Below are 14290 nucleotides of genomic sequence, written 5' to 3' on the forward strand. Positions count from 1 at the left end.
TAAATGAAACACTATGACAGACAGACCAAATTTTCGCATTCAAGTAGCCCAAGCAAGACCATCGTCTTTAAAAGTGCAACTCGAATTTTGCAAAGTCCGTGCGATTCGGTGTAGCTGACGCATCTACGAATGCACAGAGGAGACAGGGCGCGCACCTTTGTTAACGCTTTCTACAGCTCCCTAACGTCTTGCGGTAACGGATCGTCCCATGCACAGTTGTGTAGCCACAGATGTTGAAAGATGAGTCTAGCTCGTACGTAAAACAGGCTTATCAAGCCTATATAGCCTAAAAGTCGCGCAAAGGCTTGTAGCACGGTTCGCTTGGTGGATGGCTACTTCGAAACGTGGGAAGACACGGTTTGAGTCGTAAGTATTATGTCGCCCGCCATGTGATCGCAGTGCAATCCAAGTACCTTCGAAGTTCGCTTGCTTTCTCTAATGGCCTGAAGAGAAACGGAGTCCGCGAAGAAACTGTCATTCAGTATGCTGGAGTTCGAGCACCACTTCCGCAGCTCCGTACTGGAGTCGTTGATAATGGTGATAGCTGCTTCGTAAAGCTCTAGCGCTTCCTTGTCGGTGCGCCGATGGCAAGGTAGTCGACGTACAAAGATCGGTGTAGTCGAGGTGATATTTCTAGATACCGGTCCTTCCAAGCTTGGAGATGGTGTTGCGAGGTAGCGGCCCGAAGAAACGGGCTAGGAGAGTAACCACAGCGCAAAAAAGACGACAGGGCGGCAGAAGGAAGCGCTTCGTGCGCGAAGCACTGACTTGCAACTGAACTATTTTCTCCGGAAATACCAAATATAAACGGAACTGAAGAAACAAAACATAAAAAAACATAACAACAGGCATGAAAAAAAGTTGCAGATGACATCTACATTTAGGCCTTAAGATGTACGACAAGATTGCGTTACTTCGGCGTCGATGAAGTGTTTTGGAACGGAGTTGCTGCATTTACAATGAATACTTTCCAAGCAATGGTGGCCATTGAAGACAGAGAAACTAGCGGCCAAGGTTTTTATTCAGCGTGGCACAGGAAAGACAAAGGCCATCTGCGCTTGTGTAGCTATAAGTAGCTATAGATGCCAGGTTGCGGCTGCAGGGTGTTGGGGGACAAGCCGACAGTGCCTGTGTTTCAAAGGTTTATTCTCTAGTGTCGTGGCCAGCCTGAATTTTTTGGGTTTTCTTGCTAAGAGCGACGGAGACAGAGAGTAAATCTTTATTGAGTATATGATATAGTGTGAGTTTGGGAAAAGGGATAAACAGATAGTAGGGAGTTCAAGGGTGAAACCCGAAGTGCAGGGTCCAGATGCAGCGGCTGTTTTCCTTGCTTCCTGAATAAGCTCATGCTGATCTTCTGGTGACTAGGTGGTCAGGGCTGCCTCCCATGTTTCGACGCAATGGAATATGTAATGTTTGATTAGGTATCTTCTGAGCATATGCTTATATATGCCCAGGTTGAACGGAGGAGGCTGCACTTTTCCCGTATTTATCAGTTTTATGCTGATGTCGGGCGTCTTAAACAAGACATCTTCGCCCATCTAGATTTGTGGATATATGTGTTGGTTTGTATCCTGCGCAGAGCTTGCGATTTTGTGGTGCTGAGTTCCACATTCCGTGGAGGGAAGGATGGTGTGCGTGGGATCAGGAGGCGTTCTCCATATTTGTTCGGGGAGCCGAGTCTTGTGCTCGCGGTCGCAGGGAGCGTGGTATGCGAGTTCGCCTGCTTGTTGTCGGAGGAGGGGGAATAGACGTGCCTCAAAAGCAGTCAGCCCTCTGGAAGAGTCCTCATTCCAGGACCCCTTGAGACCGTCCGGCTTCTTGGGCTCTCTGCACCAGCTGTCGTCAGGGTCCGAGCTGGACAGTGCTCTCTTCCAGTGCTCAGGGGAGAAAAAAGGCAGGGGTCGGCTTCGGCGTAACCTTCTAGACCATCGTGTCCGGGTATCAATGTGATGTGAACTGTCATCATTGTAGATGGAAGAATCTTCTTTCAAGCGTTTAGGTGTTCTGCCTGCAGGCACACAGAGTGCAATAGCCTTTTGAGAGTGAGTAATGATGTTGAAACTGATATTTCGTAGTTCCGATAGGCGGATTGCCGACATTTTTAGTGATTGTGAGAAGTGGGATGTTGAGGGCTGTCTCATATACGCTGGCCTGGTGATGGTGTTATTTCATTTTATTCAGTGTCGGTAACTTTCTGGAACGGCAGGCTGTACGGTATACGTCTCGTGATCAGTGACTGCACACGTATTGTTGTTTCAATTATATTTTTCTAGCTCTTCCCTCGGCTAGGTTCAATGTTTCAAGGTTTATTCAATAAATGTTTGGTTTACAAAATGCGTTATTGATGTTAGTACAGAAGGAGGTCCCGAAGTAAAAACTGTCAGGGGGACCTCCTGGCTCAAAATTCACACAAGACAAAGTTAATATAATGGCAGAACGGAATGCACACGAAGTAATAAAAACCATTAGCATGTCAGGGTCAGGCGAAGAAAATCAATTCTTTTAAATAACATTTCATATTTTTGCGAGAGTTTGAGGCACAACGATTAGGAAGTATACAATACTACACGAATAAGCAAGGAATGCAAATAAAAATGTATATTCAGGTTGCGAACATCAAGAAATCAGGATAACGTGATAGTACAATAACCCATAAATATCTAAGCAATCATCGGTATAAAAAACGACAAAAATCTGAAGTTAAATCCGGAAAGAAGTATACAACCAAAAGATAAAAGGTGCACAGAAAAACAATTTTAAGAATCACCTAAGTACATTTCGAGTAGGTATGTTTTCAGACACTTGGAAAATGTATGTTGAGAAAGCGATGACTTAATTGATACCGGCAAAGAATTCCAGAGTGCTATGGCTGAAAAAAGGGCAGTTTGCTTACCGTAGTTGGTTTTAGCTTTCGGCAGTAATAAGTTATGCTGTTCAGAGAACCGGGTAATATTTGTATTAGTAAGGGGAGATGTGGCGAAAGCACCAGCAACGACACTGTTTTGGCGGGCACGGTAAATTAGGAGACGTAATGTCAGCTGCAAAGAACACGTCAGAGGTAGGACCTTCGGGCTATCATAGATGCCTGTAACGGAGGCCCTGAAGGGGCTGAAAATTAATACACGAACCGCTTGATTTTGGAGGCGTTGTAGACAAGACAAATGGGTGAAGTATGTATTGCCCCATGACGACAAACAGTAAGTGAGATGACTATGACTAAATGCGTGATACAGTGACCGAAGAATATGTGGCTGGAAGTAATGCCGTGTTCTAATTAATACACGTATCCCGAATGCTAATTTCTTTGTAACTGATTTAATGTGTGCATGAAATTTTAACTGCCAATCAAGCACAACACCAAGAAATGACGCTATGCAGGATGCAGAAATAGCCTGATCACCAAATTTTATTTGCGGGTTGGTGAAAAGCCGTTTGTTAAGGTGTGGAAAACCATAAAATTAGTTTTGGTAGGATTCATGCACAGAGAGTTGTTTTCGCACCATGAGATGATGTTTTGTAAATCCGAGTTCAGTTTTAATATTAGATTGTTTAGGTCTTTATCGTGCGCAAATATCGTGGTATCGTCTGCGTAAAGAATACAGTGCGAAGTTTTGAGGTAAATCGGGCGGTCACTAATGTATATTAGGAAAAGAAGCGGTCCTAGAATAGATCCCTGGGGAACGCCTTGATTAATATTACTGGGGCAGGAAAACGCGTCAGAAATTTGACAACCTGTGTTCTATCAGACAAATAACTGCGAAGTACTCTTAAAGCTGGCCCCCGTATTCCAATTGATTCAAGTTTCGCAAAAAGTATTAAGTGGTTTATTGTATCAAACGCCTTCGTGAAATCTATGAAAACTGCACCGCACCAAGACCCGTTATCAATAAACTTTTTAATTGTATCGGTGCATTCTATTAGGGCGAATTCTGTTGAGTAATTTGGGCGGAATCCGAATTGTTTTGGTGTTAGAATTTTAAATTTATTGAGGTAGTTCATTAGGCGGATTACAATAAGTTTTTTCAATTAGCTTGCTAAAAAACGGCAGAATAGTTATTGGACGGTAATTACCCATGAGGGTAGAATCCCCCTTCTTAAAAACATGACAACTTTCTCTTTTTTAAGCTTTTCGGGAAAAACACCACTTTTGAATATATTTTAATAATAATTGCCAGAACGCCGGATAACTGATGAGCAACCAATTTGATTTTCGAAGCTGTTATATTATCTAATCCGGGGCTTGTATTTTTTAAACTTGTTATAACCTTAAAAACTTCTTCCGGTGTTGTCGGGCTTAGAAAGGAAGACTGAACGCAGGAGTAACCATAGTTACAATTAAGTTGTGGATGTTGGCCGCTGCTGGAAAAGAATCTGTTAAACGCATTGGCAATGTCGAATGGGTTAGTTAAAACATTATTGCCGTCAGTAATTTTCGATAAAGGGGATGTCGTTTCAGACACATGCAAGAACTGTTTAATTAGTTGCCAATTTTTGTGGGTATTCGTGCCGTTTTTGAGTATCTCATTTTGGTAATAATTTCGATTAGCCTGTTTAGTTAAAATGGGGAAAGTATGCGAATAACGTTTAAAGCGGGCGCTAAGAGCAAGGTTATAAGGTTGAGCTTTAACCTTTTTATGAAGGTTATCTTTTTTCCGTATGCTGCGTAGTAGGCCGTTTGTTATCCACGGGTTTCTGGGCGCAGAAAACCACCGAAAATTGGAAGTTACGGTCGTGAACATGTCAATGCATTCGGTTATTTTTGCGCAGAACAAATTAAAAGCGTTTTCAGCATCAGTGTTTCGCAATAAATTATTCCAGTGGGTACTTGATAGAACTTCTATGAATTTATTGTTATCGAACGCACGCCTTATAACTGTATTCTGTTTTGCTTTGTGAGCGCTTTCTGCCAAAAGAAAGACGGGGTAATGATCAGTGATGTGATGGTGAACGACACCCGCTTGTTGGGACGAAAGGATGTTTGATAAAACATGATCAATGGTAGTGCCCGTGCCATGTGGGTTACAACGGCTGGGCGTGTTTATCAGCGAGTCCATTCCATGACCAAGTATGCAACCTGTGTAGTCTGAACAACTGCCGTCATTATTATCCGTAATGTCAATGTTTATATCACCTATTATTACAATGTTTTTATTTTCAGCATTCAAGGAAGTAATGATACGGTCAAGGTGTATTACAGTGTGGGCGAAATGGGTAAATATTTTCTTTTTTTTCTGGTTGTGAGATTGCTTCCGCCGCTTCTGCGTGGGTCCATGCGGATGATCTTTACGTGACCGCTGACTCGGACGACACCCTGGCCGAATTTTAGGGTTATTTTTATATTGGCCGCGTGGCGCCATCCTTCGTTTTCCGCACAGAGCTTGCAGCGGTGACGTGGCCCCGAAATTTGAGAAGTAATTTAAGAATTGTCTCATCAGATTCCCTGTGCCAGGTTTCATTTTAGTAGGAGGCAGTTTGGTTAGTTCGTGGTCTTAATATATGCCTTCCTTGGTTTTGAGATCCTGAAGTTGTTAGTAGCGCCTGTCACGTTTGCCACCGTCCTCGTCTTTTTTGCGCTAAGCCTCCCATTCAGTATGAACCAACTTGCCCAACAGCACGTCCTGTTGAAGAGATCCTGGCGTTCATCTTTTGCCACGCTTTTTAGTTACGTGACACAGTTTTGTGCCAGCATGATAGTTCCATTGGCAAAGACGCTTTAGGGTAATGGCTTAAGTTGCGGGAGCGGCTGGGCGTCGTATCTACCAAAGATGCGACTACCGACGGGGCGTAGAACAGACTTTACTCCGCAGGCGCGGCACCTGTTGAAATCACGTATCTTTTCTTTCGTGTCCGGGGTACTATTATTGTGTTCCTTTCCACATTCCAGTTGCCGCTCTGCTGTATTCGAGGTTCGCGCGAACCCTCGTATCTGGCTGCACCAGCAGTAGTTTCCGGTTGGAAGCGGTGGCGTACTTCCGCGGACGTTTGATGGGCACGGCTGATAGTGGATGGCTAACAGGTACGGGGAAATCTCAAGATGAACCTAATAACACTACCGCGTTAAAAGTGTGCGCGTGTCTTAGGGATTACCGCCGTGTAGGAAAAAGCTTCGCAGGACATCCGTGGCCAGAATCGCGAGGTAATTTTTACCGCGAGGCTGTATTCATCTTCCCTCGCATGGATTTTTCATGTCCGGCCGAAAGCTCCCGGCGCCAAAAGAAAAGAAACCCTTCGATTTGAGTTGGTATTGAAGAAGGGTGTCAAGATGCGGGCACGTTGCCAGCGCCGCAACGCGAGCCGCACGCCTGTCGAATTGGCGCCGGAACAGGAGGAAACGGAAGGGCACGCTTTAGCAGTGAACAGTTATGGTACTCTGATGAGTACCTCTTGGCTTTAGCCTTCGAGGCACGTAAAGTAGATTTGATTGCCCGAAGAATTTCTTGAAGAAAATAAGTTACAGATGATTAAACGCTATCGTAATAAAGTACCCTAGGAACACTTGCAAATGGGCTGCGATAATTTGCAAATGTTCCACAAACCGCAGAAAAATTTGAAAATCATAACTGGAAATGATAAAAAAGGCGTCATGCAGTTGGAGCAGGTGGCCGCTTGTTTGTCGGTGCGCGGACACCTCGGTTGTGTTCACAAACCCGGCGTTTTTTTTTTTTGCAGGCCTTCCAGGTGTTGACGCCTTTGGCGTTGCCATTCGGAGTAACGGCCACAATCTTTCCCGTCAGGACGACGCAGCTCTTCTGCAAGACGCTCCCCAAGTTCTGTCAAGTAAGCCACTCCTTCTTGGGGGCACTTCAATCGCTGGCCACAAGAAAGCGTGGGTCGGTTCCCGAACAGTAGGCACGGGAGGGAGCTACGAGTTGGCATCAGGTGCAGGGGAGTAGAAACTTCTCTTCGGCAAATCTCGAGATAATATTGGGAACAAGAATATCAGAAATTAAGAATATTAAGATTTGTGTGTGAAATTAGCTCGAACACAACATTTCTCAAGTATTCAGACCAACACAAAAAAGAAAAACAGACAAAAATTAGCTGATGATTACTATACCCCCTACTGCTGAATTCTAGCGCACTGCAAACTGCAGTCTTCTCGGCGACGGCGCATGGATGCTGCGTCTTAGGAAGTGATCGCGTCAAATGCACGACGGCGCGCGCTGCTCTGGCGTCGTCTCGCAGCGCGTCGCCGACTGCGAGCACGTCTAGAAGGCACCCTCAACATCCCACTTCCCCGGCACACTTTCGCCGTCCTTTCCTTCTCCTGTTTTCTGCTCGCTCTATCTTTGGTGTCCTTTTCGTTCTCTAGATAACAACGAAGCCGACGGCGGGGGACGACGCGAAACCAAACCATTAAAGCCTGTTTCCTCCCCGCACGTTCCGTAACCTACGGAACACTCTTCCGTAGGCCCAAAGGAGGACTCTTCCGGAGCTCCAAAACCATTTTTACGGACCACCTACAAACAAGAGGCCGAATTCAATCGAGGAATGAAATGAAGGTCTTCCGTTCGGACTTCCGTACTGGCTAGGCCCGCCTATCGTTTTTCGGCAACGGGGAGGCGACGAGTAGCGCAGTTGGCGTGCCTCGCGGAGTTTATATGTTGACGCAAACGTAACAAGCACTAGCAGACATAACGAAAGACCATGCAAGTCGCGAGTTGGTACTGCGATACGTCTTTAGCGTTGGACTGTTTGAAATATTCCGGCTTCGTGCGACGCCGAGGCAAGCAAGAATGTACAGCCGCCGAATTTTTTTTCAATATCGCAGGAGCGCCGGCCGGAGGGTGGGTGAGCGCCTCATCACGACAGAAAGCGGCGAAATGAGCGAAAATAGATCGCATTTTGCATGCGCACAATGGTTTCGCTAGTGCAACCGTCGTCTGCTGGGGTGGTAAAAGAACACACCGGAACACACCGAAAGAACAACCCAGTAGTAAAAGAACACACCGGGACACTTGTTTTCCAACGCCTCGTGCTACAACGCTTCGTGCTTCAAAGGCGCGAGACTTTTACAGCAAAGCTGTATATCTCTACCCCACAACGGTTTTGTCTCCATGGGCAAGAACGCCAAGGCGCCAAGGCCTAAGACGCCGAGCGCATGCTTCAGGCTAATCAGGCATACAGCATAGAGCTCAGAAATCGTTTAAGAACACCACAAAACAAGCATAGAAACCGCATTATGGATGATGAGGCGCCTGTGAACAATGGAACCCCCACCCCCTTCTCCAACGAGTTCCTGGTTCCGGGCAAAGATTATGTTTGCAGAATACATTTGAAGGCTAGGCAGGACTAGTGTCACTAAATGGAGCATCTTTGGACACACTTCTGCTGCTTAAATGCTGTTTCACGCGTTATCTTTGATTCGCATTCGGAACGACGTCAGTCGCGCGCAGCTGCAGAACAGGGAGGACAAAGTAAGCCTACCAGAGTTGACCGACTAAAACGAATAAACAACAAAATGGCGGCGCCCATGAACCGTCGGAGGGTAAACAAATGTTATGTAATGCCAACCGACCAATGGTCATGGCGGTGGCACGGAACAATAGGAAAAAAAGAGTGCCGATACTTTGTAACCTTATCTAATGAAGCTAACCGAGCGCAAGTGACGTCAAGCCCGCCGAGACGACGAGAAACATTTCATGCCCTCCTCGATCACCCTTTGCAGTGGTTTACAACAGCTTTGCTGGACATCCACCTTCGCAGGGCGGGATGGCAATCAATTTTTTTTAGGGGCGAAGCTCCTTAGGGCGTGGGTCTGTCCATCCTCGACGTATGTATGTAGCCACCTCTAGTTTAGTTCTTGGATTGTTTACTAGATGGCGTGGCTACCTCTAGTTTAGTTCTTGGATTGTTTACTAGATGGCGGTACTTGTATATGATGAAAAGATGCGCTTGGATTGTTTACTAGATGGCATGGCTACCTCTAGTTTAGTTCTTGGATTGTTTACTAGATGGCGGGGAGCGTTGTAATAAAATCCGTTCGCTGTTGGCGCGCGCTCGGTCTCGCCCGATGGATAAGGCTGCAGATGTGCGAGCCCGCGAGGCAGAAGCGCTCCGTGAAGCTGCGCGACGCCGCCGCCAAGATCCTCCCGTACGAGAGCGGGAGGCCGAAGCGTGTCGTCTGGCTGCGCGACGACGCCGCCAAGATCCCAGCGTTCGAGAACGAGAGGCCCAAGCGTCACGGCAACGGCGCGAGGACCCTGCCGTACGCGAAGCGGCACGGCTGCGGCGCGAAGAGGATCTCCAAAACGTCAGAGAACGGGAAGCGGCGAGAAAGCGCGCGTATCGGCAAGCAGACCCCGATGCAGTGAGAGCTCGTGAGGCGTCTGCAAAACGCATCATGCGAGCTCAGCCCCAAGGTGCCGACGCGCGGTTTAAGCGAGACTTTCTAGACGTTACGTTCGGACACAGATGTAGTGGGCGAACTTTCACTGAAGAGTCACGGTTTTACCGATGATTTCCCCTCAGGAGCTTCGCCCACTCATCATCATTCACCCCGTGGATATGCTGTGAATTTTTTCGTAATTTCTTAAAAAGAACTACCTATGGAAAAAAAGATATTGGAACTGTTGCGAGTTGGACCCAAGCGGCGTATCGGTGTCCCATTGGTCGACCGCTTGTATTGACGATCGGTTGCGAGCAAGACACCCTCTAGCCAACGTTGCGTTTGAGGGTGCTCTCAGAGATCTACGTAATGCTCACAGCCAGTCGCTCCCACAAAACATCAGGGATAACCGGCAACGCAGACCGCTAACCCTGAACAGCCCTGCCCTGTTAAATACACAAGTGTACAAAGTTGACTCGTCACTTACCTGAAATCATCGGCGGTATCACTTAGTCGAAACGATAATCCATAGTCTTCAAAGCAACTAAAACAACGGCAGCCGACAAACAAGCGCGAGCAGCTCGCAAGCCATCGGATAGTGGAAGCGATGGCCACAGCGATCATGCAGAAAGAACCAGTGGAGCCTCCATGGTGCCAGCGTTTCGGTTTCGGCTCTGCCTCTGTTTGGCAAAGAAGTTCTACAACTAGACGCAAACTCAACAAAATGCGCCGAAAAAAATTCTGGTTTGAACATAGACGCACAAACCATTATAAATAGGGAAGCCAGGTTCAATATCTAGCAAAAAGTTGAGAGTTCGTTGTGCTATCCTGTGCATGAAGAAGTGGTGGAAATAAACCTGCGACATCACTGAGAGATGTCGCAGGTTTATTTGGGATAGAAAAGCAAAGCAAACAACAAGCACATTTCCTGGGTAAATGAAATTATTATCCTGCCAGCGAAAAAAAAATATCGACCAAGCGAGGATAGAACCACTAACCTTTGCAAAAAAAAGCGAGTGCATAACCACTGCACTGCTGTCGCAAATGGAGGAGTGCAGCCAACAGACGGTATTAATCCGGGGCACCAAATCGGGTCGTCAACAAATAAATATCGTCAGTTATCTTTACTTTTTTTGCATGTCAATAATTTTGGCAGTCATACCGCTTGTTTTTCACGCACCGATCTCTAAAACGAGCCACATCTTGAGCAATGTATCTAGCCATCTCAAACTCAAAAAGTTATCGCACATCCCCGTTCTCACGGCTGAAAGAGAACGTAGCTACGATTGAAATGGAATGCGTCACTGGAATGAGAATTGTCCTATGTAATGATACTGGGGTTGAATTTGTCTTAAGATAGCGTTAACGTGGGCTAAGCTCGTGTTAAAAAAATAGAAGCACTACTTAAAGATCGCGATTCGGACCCTGTCGGAGTGAAAAAAAGCTGCCCATGTTTTCAACGCGGGGCTGGCACTGCTTCCTCCAAACACAAAAGAAAGCGAATAAAGGGTATGCAGTTAGATATAATCTCTCCAATAGTCTCCAAGACGTTTTTTAGATGCAGAGCATCTGATTCACTCGCCTTGTCCCTCCGGCGTCGTCGTCGTTGTCGTCGTCGTCGGCGGCGGCGTTGTCCACCCCTCCCCCATTCTCCTCGCCGCGCCAGCTGCGCTCTCCGCCGCTCACCCCTCTCCTCTCCGATAGCGAACACTCTCTCGCGAGGGGCATTGTATTGGATTGGATTGGATTGGCTTGGCTTGGCTTGGATTGGATTGGATTAAAGTGGATTGTGTTGGATTGTGTTGCGTCATAGCCGCGGCACGTTGCGTCATAGCCGCGGCAGACGCGCTGGGGCCAGCGCATGTGCAGTACTCTCTCTTCCGCGGTTTCCTCTCCTTCGGGCGCTCTGCGCATATAACCGGTGTTCCGTTCTCCGGCGAAGCAACATCCACGCTTGGCTCAAACACTTAGAGTCCACGCCGGTTTACAAGTACGCCAACGTCGTCATCGACTGGGACCGGCTTACGCAGTCCCCTCAACGTTATGCGCGCTATAAAACGCGGTCCCTTCGCCGCTCCGCCTATGCGTCGCATCTACACAGGTGTTCCCGCGAGGGGAGGTGGGAGCTTTTTAACGAAAAAAATGCTAGAAGTATCGAAAAACTCAAATTCCCCGCCACAGTGACGTCTTATGGAGAAGAGTGACGTCATACGGTCCAACAATAAAACATAATTTTCAGTGCGTTAACCGCACGTTAGCATTCAAGTGATGCGGACAAATGGAACTAGATGCCCCATTACAGTTGTACAGTCATGTGTCTTTGCGACCGGTCAGTTAGGCGGCCGCCAATCGCGCAAAGTTCTGTGACGTCAGAGAAAAGTTGCGGGAAATTGGCTAGGGAGTCGCCCCTGCTTCAAACGTGTTTTTTTTTAATATCTCCATTATTTGTTCGAAGATTGCGATGATAGCGGTATCATTGTTATCGGAACTAAGCAGTTTTTCTAATAAACCCGACTTGTATTTTGTCTTCATGGCTCCTTTAAGGAACATAGTCTAATGCCTGATTACAAGTCTCCTGAGCTTGTTGCATCGTTTGCAACCGAAAAAATCACTGTCGGTAGTGAATAGGCGGAGTAAGTGGAGACTTAAAATGTCGGTAGGGCCAATTGCCCTTCTTTTGCCACTTTTCTGGGCAAAGTCCGTCGTTAAAGGAACAATACAAAAAAATGGGGGAAGGTGTATCGCACATGCCTGAGACTCGTTGGAAGAGCTGAGTAACCGGAAAACGTGCGTGCGCCGCAGCACTTCTGCAGTTAAAAATGGCCATGCCCCGACATCATCAGTTTTCCTTTTTTTCGATTCGAAGAACTAGACAGATTAGCAATAACAAGAAAATTGCAGGAAATCCTGGGTGAGAGCGTAAAACCACTGCAGCCTGTCTAGGCGATACTAGACTCCACAGCAAGGCCTCTAACGTACTACGCCAAGGCCCATCCCAAATATGAAAACAGTCGGGGTCCTTCTTACTCTCATAATTTCGCCTTATTAATCAATTTCTGAAAACAAAAGAAAAAAAAACTCCACATATTCCAGTATTCTAACCCTAGGCCGTTGAGTGGCAGGTGGAGACTATTCACTATTTTTCTGAGAACATTCAACTGCAACTACTCCAGAGGATTTACCGTTTTTTTTTGCTTCAGTGCCACGTTTAAAATTCCCTTGCTTTTTCCACTAGTAAAATAAAGTTACTGTAGAGTAGGCATATGGAATGGCTCTTGCTTCATTCATTGTTGGCTGATGGCGGCGACATGTGTGCTCTGTCTGCGGTGGCTCAGCCAACGTGCTGCTCACAGCAGCACAAAACCACACTGGGTGACTCCTGCAAACACCTTTCCCAACCTAGCCAAACTCAGCCCCACACACCGTTCCCCTCACCAAACTGTAAAGCACACGGATCTCTCGCGACCCTTCCTTACATCATATGGGAATGCATCAAAGACCCCATGCCCACCAATGAGCAGCGGGAGGACACGCTGGTGAGCTCAGACCAGGAGATCCAAACCTCCCTGGTCACGAGAGCCGCCCACGTCGCTGCAGCCCGTCGTAAACCGGAATGCACGACAGCCTTGTAACCGCGCAGATCTCAAATAAAGTGCTTTCTCTCTCTCCTCTCTCTGCGGTGGCTGATTTTCTTACGCTAGTTACGTTGTGCCAGCGCTTGAAATTGGTGCACGAACCATAGCTGAGTTGCAACAGCTGTTGTGCGGGAACATTTTCTGCCACTTTCGTTTGGCCCATTTTGGTCTCAAGGCTGACCAATTCGTTGAAGGACAGCGATTTGGGCTAGCTGCTTGACGCTTCTGGTTGAAAAGCATCGCGAAGGAAAGAGGCAAAAAGAGGGAGGGGACACGACGGCACAGTTTGTCCTGTTTCCCGAAAACAGGACCAGTTCGTGCATGCCTGCGTCGTTTATTGACTGGTCGCAGAAATATCATGCTTTTCACTAGCCGAGTGATTTTTAGCATCATTTGGGGTAAAGGAAATTGGACCGACACTTCACCCCAGGTGTCGTCTTGTCCCTAAGCTAACGTCGCCAGCTGAAATGCGCCGATTATTGCTCTCCCTTTCATGAAAATAACGCCATGAGCACTCCTAAGATTAATAGCAAGTGGCTAACCGAAGTCTGGATATCATAGAAACTTGAGGTTCTTGGGTGCCTGTGACTGCCGTAATTTTAGATGGCGATATAACATATTTGCGTTTCGTGACAGATTTGGTCTTCCGGGCGACGTCCGCGAGACGCAAGCGGAAGGGAGAGGCCATATTTGAGCAAAAAAAAAAAAAAGCAGCCGGCGTGGCGCGAAAGCAGTGGACGGCATTCTGTGTGAAGTGCGGAAGAGTGCCGGCTTCACGCACGCAGCAAAGGCCGCTTGGGAGGAAAATATCGGAGCAGCAAAACTGAAATGCTAAGATGGACGCCAAAGGCGTAACAGACGCGTCCCGAGTTGCCTCATGTGAATTCCAAATGCGGCGTCTCCGTCCCCAACACCGCCTGACCGCTCCCCGCTGCTCGGCAGCGGAGTGGCAAGTTTGCGAAGGGAAACCCAGTGTGCCCAACGTTGGGCTGTGGCGGGGGAGTCCGTGAACGCGAAAAAGAAAAAAAAAACAAAATAAAAACGCCCGCTCGGGCTGTTAGCCGCCGGGGCCGTATACTCTTTCCGATGAGGAGAAAAAAAGCTTCCCCTGCAAAGAGATGCGACTCTGCCGCCGGCGATTTTCTTTTTCTTTATATTTCGCGAGGCAAGGAGACATGCGGGGCAGAGGGGCTTCATTTGGCACCCGTTGGTGACACGATTATACTTTCGGTAGCCCGAAAAATACGCGGGGTCGTGTAAATCCTTTCGCCGCGGTGCCTACACACTGCCAAAAGAAACTGTGTAGCAGAATCTACACCACATT

At 47.3% G+C, this 14290-nt stretch overlaps 1 protein-coding gene across 1 annotated transcript in view; it reads left to right on the forward strand.

Annotated features, from left to right (window-relative positions):
- Positions 1–14290, forward strand: part of LOC144165856 (uncharacterized) — a 158077-nt gene that overhangs the window by 43563 nt on the left and 100224 nt on the right. Inside the window, exon 2 of the mRNA XM_077695619.1 lies at positions 6673–6780. Coding sequence (XP_077551745.1) covers positions 6673–6780 — 108 coding nt within the window. The remainder of the gene's footprint in view (positions 1–6672; positions 6781–14290) is intronic.

This window comes from Haemaphysalis longicornis, unplaced genomic scaffold (assembly GCF_048455015.1).
Source record: "Haemaphysalis longicornis isolate Haplotype H1 unplaced genomic scaffold, Haemaphysalis longicornis Haplotype H1 scaffold_1, whole genome shotgun sequence".
Lineage (NCBI taxonomy): Eukaryota > Metazoa > Arthropoda > Arachnida > Ixodida > Ixodidae > Haemaphysalis > Haemaphysalis longicornis.